This window comes from Gadus macrocephalus, chromosome 12 (genome assembly GCF_031168955.1).
Source record: "Gadus macrocephalus chromosome 12, ASM3116895v1".
In the NCBI taxonomy this organism is placed as follows: Eukaryota; Metazoa; Chordata; class Actinopteri; order Gadiformes; family Gadidae; genus Gadus; species Gadus macrocephalus.
Window position 1 is genome coordinate 26,405,507 of NC_082393.1, and position 8,834 is coordinate 26,414,340.

Consider the following 8,834-nt stretch of genomic DNA (forward strand, 5'->3'; position numbering starts at 1 on the left):
CCCTGTCTTAAGCACACATGTTAATGACAGGGGCATCGGATACAGCTTTCATTAGAGAAGACCCTTTTCCACTTTCTACTGAAATAGTGACTTTTATTTTGTTTTTTACGTTACACAATCAATTTATATTTAACACAAAAGTGTTTTCATTTGCAAAATTGACTGACTTTGCCGTGGACAGTATCAATAGACTTGTAGCGTTGCCCTTCTATTAATGATACAGTACTGGACTAGCACAGACTCCTGTGATGTTATTGTGTATTCAAAAGGGAGTTGTTTTTCTATTCTAAAGCCTGATGTATGGTACAGACATGCATTTCTTTTAGCTTTTATTGGCAATTATATATCTTCTTTTATGTCTTCATACGGAAAACTAAAGTCCTTCCACCAAACCCTAATATACAAAATTAAGTTTTAAATACTACGAATAATTCAGCATAAGGTATGTGACTGCATAATTAGCCAGGTATAAAAGGTTGGCTGGAGATTAATTTCAAAACAAAGCAGCGTCAGAGATGCTTTAGGTCCATTCTTAAAGCGGTGAACCCCAGGATGCTGGTTCGTCCCCTAGCTTCAGGCTTTGATGGTTTCTCGGTTGTCCAGGTGACAGTAGAGGTAGATTGAAACCACCATCGCTGCAATCTAGAGGACCACCGGATCAAACAGAAATACAGGGTTACTGGAAGCTCATTTACTTTCAGCCTGATAGAAAAATCGTTCTAAAAATGATTCTCTGTGTAAGCCCTCATCCTTAACCTTTCAGATTACCTCCTGTTACCCTGCTTAAAAAAAAACTCTTTAAGTGCACTAGTATACCTTAGACAGTACTTCATAGTATGATGATACAGAGTGCACACTAGTGTACCACATAGTATTGATGATACAGAGTGTGCACTAGTCACTGTACCTCATAGTATTGATTCAGTGTGCGCACTAGTGTACCTCATAGTATTGATTCAGTGTGCGCACTAGTGTACCTCATAGTATTGATTCAGTGTGCGCACTAGTGTACCTCATAGTATTGATTCAGTGTGCGCACTAGTGTACCTCATAGTATTGATTCAGTGTGCGCACTAGTGTACCTCATAGTATTGATTCAGTGTGCGCACTAGTGTACCTCATAGTATTGATTCCGTATCGGGTCATCACTGATGTTACCTCCATAGCACCAATCGCGGCCGCTACCCCTCCCACGACGTCAGCGTTGGTCTGCACCAGCTCCAGGAGCTCCTCAAAGCAGCCCTGCAGAGAGCATTGGGGGGGGCGTCTTAGGAGCGCACACAGGGGGTTCATCCATCACCTCACAACTTGATCTATGATGCATTATGAATGTCAATGTATTGGTTTTCTTTCTTATCAATACCCCCCCCCAAAGTGAACTCCCCACAGCCTCTGTCTCTCTCTCTGTCTCTCTCTCTCTCTCTCTCTCTCTGTCTCTGTCTCTCTCTCTCTCTCTCTCTCTCTCTCTCTCTCTCTCTCTGTCTCTCTCTGTGTCTCTCTCTCTCTCTCTCTCTCTCTCTCTCCCCCTCTCTCCCCCACCTCCACGTTGTCCTTCAGCGCACGCTGGGGGCTGCAGTAGGTGCCATTCCCCCGGCAGCAGTCCTCGGGCAGGCCGCCGTTGTTGTCGCGTGTGAAGCGGGAGTCCTCAAAGTCTGTGTAGTTGGTGAATCCACAGCACTTCAACTACAGGAGTCAAGGAACACAAACCAGCACGTCATATTATTCATTGTTATTTTCAGTCATCATTGCCCCTGCAGAATTGTAAAAACCTTATCTGGTAGCAATTATTCTGCATTAACATAGACTCTTCTTACACGTTGCCTATGGCTATAGTTCACGTCTGTATTCATTTTATCAACAGTGAGAGCTGCAGTCAATGGGTTAAGTGCTTTTTTTTTTATGTATTCCTAGTTTTCACAGGAAGGCTGTGAAAAACCCCTTTGTGGTTTACTGATGCACGTGAAAGCCATGGAGCCGTGCAGGTGATGGAACATTTACAGAGGTCGGCTACAGGACAAAATACAAGCTCAGCTCATCTCAAGGATTTATCAAGTCCATTTAAAAGGTAAATATGACCCCACACTGCTATATCTGAATGTGTTCAGCCGAAGGTATAATTATGGACCCCTTTATTGCCTATTTCCTTACAGAGGACGTCTTTTTAAAGAAGAAATTGTTAAAAGCAGGCAGAAATATCCACAGCAAAGAATTAATCAACTATCAGTCTTTACATTTGAACCAACGAGAATATGTATATGTGAGTATGTCGTAAAGAAAGAGCCTTTATGTTTCATTCACATTGAGTCTTGCAATTTTGGTTTGACGTTTAACCTGGCTCCAATGTTCTTCTTGTGTGCAGTGCAGTATGGCACCCGCAGCTACTCTGCATTGCTAGTAGACCCCGTTCAGAGATTTGTCGTCATAAGTCACAGACACACAGACGCTGTTCAACAGTAATTACGGGTCTGCTCTCTTTCGTGGTCAATGTGTGATATCTTCACTAGTTTAGTCTACTACCTGTCCCCTGGTACATTTAAAGAGCAGGGCTCTAATTAGTGATATGAGGGACGGCTGTGTTTATACCTAGAGGAGGCTGACAGTCCGGTGAGTGTGCGCCACGTGGAGCCTGTTCCAGTCTGTCCTCACCTCTGTCATGGTCGTGTTCCAGATCTTCGTGACCACAGGGTCGTTGCCGTACTGCTCCTTCAGGGCAGGGGTTGCCCATGCTCTCAGGATTCCCTCCGCCTGTTCAAACGCACGCACGCACGCACGCACGCACGCACGCACGCACACACACACGCGCACACGTGGAAGCGTGTGAGAGAGCAAACTAATATTAACACATGCAAAGAAGAAATGACCAAGACGCATCGGCCCTTCCTTAAATCCAGACTTTCATTAACGTTAAAGTCCCTAATTGCTAACATAACATGTTAACAGATGTGTAATTCATGTGCTACACACATGAATCTCTTTCAGGCATTCATTCCACCACATTTAATCCAGCCTGCATGTGCGCGTTGACCAACACACTGTAGGCAGCTACAATAGTTTGCTGCTAGGGATTCTCCTGTGCTCGTCAGATCTAGCATTCAGAACAATGCCCGGACGCGGCCCCATTGTACTCTCCTCTCCTCGTGAGTGCTCATTAACCGGCCATCACAGGATGAGCTATCACCCGTCCACGCTTTGGGACAGGGAACCCTTTTGGTCGTTGAGATGGGGCTCCTCAGTGCCTGGTGGACCTTCTCGCCCGGCGACTCTTTGTTTGACACACAGGTTGTTTTTTCATTTCTTGCCTCCCCCCGACTCCCCCTCCCCCCCCCCCCCCCCCCACCCCCCCCCTCCCCTCCCCTCCCCCCTCCCCTCCCCAGCCCCAGCCCTGATTAATAACCCTGCCGTGTGCGACCACACAAAGACCTCCTCGCTTTGAGGGAGGCTCTCTGCTGGGTGTGCACGGGAGTCACGCTCCTGGCATGTGCATGTGCACGTGCACATCTAGTGCACGTGCAGTGTGCCTGTATTTACAATGTGTAATAAATTGTGTTTTGCGTAGAGTTGAGTGAGTGTGCGTGTGTGTGCGAGATGCCCAGGGGGATGTAGAGAGACGTAGCACAATTAAAAGTGCCCCCAAGCAGGCCTGGGGGGGGCTCCACTCAGAGGGGTTATTACCAGCCGGCTAATTCATCACTGTCACTCGGCCTGAACCTCACCACTGACTCACACACACACACACACACACACACACACACACACACACACACACACACACACACACACACACACACACACACACACACACACACACACACATTATCATAATAACACACACACATACACTATTATTAACACACACACACACACACACACATACCTACACACACACACATTATCATAATAACACACATACACACTGTGCATAACTGTACAGGACAAAGGCTGTGCAAAAATATAACGGTGTGAGGTAGGAGGCAACACATCTATCAATGTATAGTAGAGTACACACTATACACATGCACAGTCACGCACACATAAATATGCAACACATTTGTGTCACACAAGCACATGCACAAAAGCACAAATCCAATCCCACAAGCACTATTCAAACACACATACACACCCTGCAGACACGTGTAGGTAACTCATAAACATGCATTAGCCGTCACAGGAATGATAAAACACCTTATGCCTTATCGATCGCCCTGATCTGAATGTTATAAACACAAACACGTATCAGAGATACTCATTAGTGTGTTTTAGGGTCTCTGCGCTGCCTGTGGGTCAGTTAATTGGTCATTGTCTTCAGGAGGGAAGCATTAGGGGAACCACCCTCTTTGTCCCGAGCAGCGTGAAGCGACTCGATGTACAAATGAGTCCCAACGGCCCCGGGCCGCTTCCTCCTAAGCTATTCAATCCTCTGCCCCCGAGGTCACACTCTGTATTACTGTAGGAGTCGGCTGCGATGTGATTAGGAGTCAGAGCGTCAGAGCAATGGTCAAGTTCCTCAGCCCCACCGTCCACTCCCAGCAGCTCATTACACGTCAGATCCCTTCTATGTTATTAATCTATTGTGAAGTCCGTATCATCTCTAATTATAAATCTCCACCAGTCACTTCCGAATTGCTTGGAGGGGGGGGGGGGCGCCCATGACCGCTGCTCCCATAATGCCCGCACTACTTTCATATTAAATCTCCCTCATTCAGATCACCTGAAGGTTATTGGCTTTTCAGTGGTTAGATTAGCAGGAAATGCCCAATGGCCAAAAGGCAGATTTATGAACTAGATATGCAGCATGGAATAGATGAATGTTATATTTACTGTCTCGCCTCCTCTTCCAGTTATTGACGCAAGCAGCTATATATATGTATATGAGATGCATATTTGCCCAGATTCATTATTCCAATTTTATTTTGTTTATGCTTCTTATCAACGGCCAGAGATGGACAGCTGTTAGCGAGGTCCTAGCCATGATGGGAATGACAGTGGTCTTTGTGTGTCGATGTGTGCGTGTACATGTGTGTCATTGTGTGCTTGTGTGTGTGTAATGACAGAGATAGGGAGCCAAACAAACTGCATTAAATGGCTTTAACCATATCAGCCTTCTCCTTTACAAAGACCAGCCTGTGATTTATGCCGCACATTCCATCAAACCAGCGACAGTAATGTGCCTTTGTCACCTTCTTTGGCTATTTACACACACACACACACACACACACACACACACACACACACACACACACACACACACACACACACACACACACACACACACACACACACACACACACACACACACACACACACACACACACACACACACCAAACATACACACACACACCAAACATACACACACACACACATATTCATCTACACAGACAAAAACAACAAATAGGCGTAGGCAGAGATATACAGTCTGATTGCCGTGTGCCAGATGCCTATTCGATTGCGGCGCTTGCTTAGATAGCATTGGTAAATGAAAGGCAATAGATGGACAGATTTATTCAACAAAAGAGCCTCATCCAGTCTCTGAGCTCAGCCTCCCAGGACAGGCACTCACAAACCACAGCCATTCACACACCGACGACAAAAACACACACACACACACACACACACACACACACACACACACACACACACACACACACACACACACACACACACACACACACACACACACACACACACACACACAACGTTTATACCTGCATTCACAATACAAACTCACAATACTAACACATGCTTCGCACACATGCTTGCACGTGCAAACCCACACACACCTACACTGATCCACAAGTAAACAAACAAAGTCTTCTTTGTGTGTGTGAGAGCTTTCCCACACGGGATTAAGGGATTGGACAAGAGTAGAACACACTGCAGCTGAGTGAACGAGAGAGAGAGAGAGGGGGATGGAGAGAGATAGAGGGCTGGAGAGAGAGAGAGATAGAGGGGAATAAAGGGTAATGCATGTTGGTGCAAGTGCTGTATGTGGTGGTGTCGCTGTGATGGGAAAGAAGAAGCCAATGAGAGGGAGGGGTGAGGCAGAGTCAGCTCTGAGGGAGCTCTACACATCCTGCCACAGATTGGTGTTGCTTCAGGGGACGCTATGATTAGAAAGAATACTCTCTATTTCCTTCATTAGGACCCTGCTCTCTGCTAACCTGCTTTAAATGATACCGGTTCATTTTGAATCCTTGTCATTATTATACCCTGGGTTAGAGGTGTGTGTGTTGGTTTGTGTGTGAGAGAGAGTATGTGTTAGTGTGTGTAGGTGTGGTTGTATATGTGCAAGGTTTTAATGTCCATGTGTGTAAGCGTGTGTTGGTGGTGTTGGGGGGGGGGGCATGTATGTAAATGAGGTGTTTTGCATATAAAATGCTTGAGCCTCAATATTCCAGAGTAATAAATTGCTCAAAGTGAGAGACATCACACACAGCCCACAGCTATCCTGGAGTCATTAAGTAGCTGAATGTACTGAGGCAGACATGAAGCCAGTAATTCAATGATGGCCACGGCTATGATGGAGAATTTACATGCAGATAAAACCTAGAGAGAGAGAGAGGGAGAGAGAGAGGGGGAGAGAGAGAGAGAGAAGAGAGAGAGAGAGAGACAGAGAGAGACAGAGAGAGAGAGAGAGAGAGGGAGAGGGGGGAAGAGAGAGAGACAGAGAGAGAGGGTAAATGAAAAAGAATGGAGGGATGAGAGCAGGCAGAAAAGGAGAGAGGAGAAGGAGTAACAGTGAGGCGACTGTGAGGAGAGGTACAAGTAGAGGAGACAGACTTACAAATGAAGAGTAGGCCAGAGCGACCACCGCGGCCGCCACCTCAGCGATAAAGATGATGAGGACGATGGAGAAGAACTGCGGGAACAAAACACAACAGACAGGCTGTGATGTTTGAGACCCATATCTCTGCCATCGCTGGAGAGTTGTTAATTTGATTATTATGAAGGCGATTATAGCATTGTATAGAATGTGAAAGAAATAATATCAAAATATAGTACCGTGAATCGTTTTTTAAGGATTTCGAATAAAAAACGACAAACCCTTTCAAACTCCTTTCACATGCGCACCTGCACAATCATGCACACACACCACACACACACACACACACACACAATCACACAATCACACACAATCACACACTCACACGCATTATCTCATACACACACGACCGGGGAAATGGATCCATTCAATAATCCCCCTGAACGCTTTCACCCGACCCGCCACATAGTGATCTCACTCTGGGCCGTCAGGCAGCGGGGCAACTGCCACATAGTGATCTCACTCTGGGCCGTCAGGCAGCGGGGCACTGCCACATAGTGATCTCACTCTGGGCCGTCAGGCAGCGGGGCACTGCCACATAGTGATCTCACTCTGGGCCGTCAGGCAGCGGGCACTGCCACATAGTGATCTCACTCTGGGGCCGTCAGGCAGCGGGGCACTGCCACATAGTGATCTCACTCCCGGCTTCCCCATACCGAAGTGGAGCCCTGCTCCCCTAAAGGGGGAGGACAGTGATGGCGGGAGGGCCGCGTGTGTGTGTTTGGGCGCCTTCGTCATTAACATAACCAAGGACCCATGACACCAGGTGGGGTGTGATTAGCCGCTACAAGAAGCTTTGGAAATCTGCCCCTGATGACATCACAGGTGGGCGTGTCCACCTAGATGTGTGACAGATAGATGAGCGGTCGTCGGCTACAGTCCACTGGGCGGGCTGGTGGACTGATCTTTCCAGCACACATCTAGGGGGACAACACGCCCACCTGTGATGTAATTTCCAAAACGGCTTGTGACGCATGTCATGGGACCTTTAACCTCTCATAACACAAAGGCGTGGCGGCGTTGTTTCAAACGGCGGCGTGGGACGGACCATCAGCAGCAGACACTTGCTCTCCCGGTGCGCCGCCCAGAAGCCCAGCAGGCCCAGCAGCGCCAGCACCACGCCCACGGCGATGCAGAAGAAGCCCACGTTGATGAACTGCATGGCCTGGGTGGAGAAGGTCCCGAGAGTCTGGAGGAAGAGCCCCCGTCGGCCGAGGCCCAGATCCCCAAGGCCAGCAGGGTGAGACCCCCCAGCTGGGAGGAGCAACGCACAACACAACGAAGAGTACACACAACAGCTACAGAGGTACAACGCACAACACCTCAGAGTACACACAACAGCTACAGAGGAACAACGCACAACACCTCAGAGTACACACATCAGCTACACAGAGGAACAACACACACACACCTCAGACTACACACAGCAGCTACAGAGGAGCAACGAACAACACAACGAAGAGTACACACAACCAGCTACAGAGGAACAACACACAACACCTCAGAATACACACAACAACTACAGAGGAACAACACACAACACCTCAGAGTACACACATCAGCTACACAGAGGAACAACACACCACACCTCAGAGTACACACAACAGTTACACAAAGGAACAACACACACACACCTCAGAGTACACAAATTATCTACACAAAGGAACAAACAACACACACTCAGAGTACACACATCAGCTACAGAGGAACAACACACAACACCTCAGAGTACACACAACAGCTACACAAATGATCAACACACAACACCTCCGAGTACACACATCAGCTACACAAAGGAACAACACACACACCTCAGAGAACACAGATAAAGGGGGAGGTGGAGACTGTGGTACCGGATACACACATCTACACCTTTCACACCATCTGCATGTTGTGGATTCGGTGCACGCATGTGTGCATGTGACAAACATACGTGTAACTCAAGGGACGCAATCACACACAAAAAAACTCTACTCACAGACACGGCCACACAAACGCACACACACACTGACA

General features: G+C 47.5%; 1 protein-coding gene across 1 annotated transcript; it reads right to left on the reverse strand.

The window, feature by feature from the left end:
• Positions 1–218: 218 nt before the first annotated feature.
• On the reverse strand, positions 219–8,711 carry LOC132468590 (tetraspanin-1). Its single transcript, XM_060066313.1, is given in 8 exon segments — positions 219–642; positions 1,159–1,242; positions 1,540–1,683; positions 2,647–2,745; positions 6,783–6,857; positions 7,870–8,027; positions 8,030–8,075; positions 8,703–8,711. Coding segments are annotated over 8 exon segments (684 nt in total). The 3' UTR covers positions 219–573.
• Between the last annotated feature and the right edge of the window lie 123 nt (positions 8,712–8,834).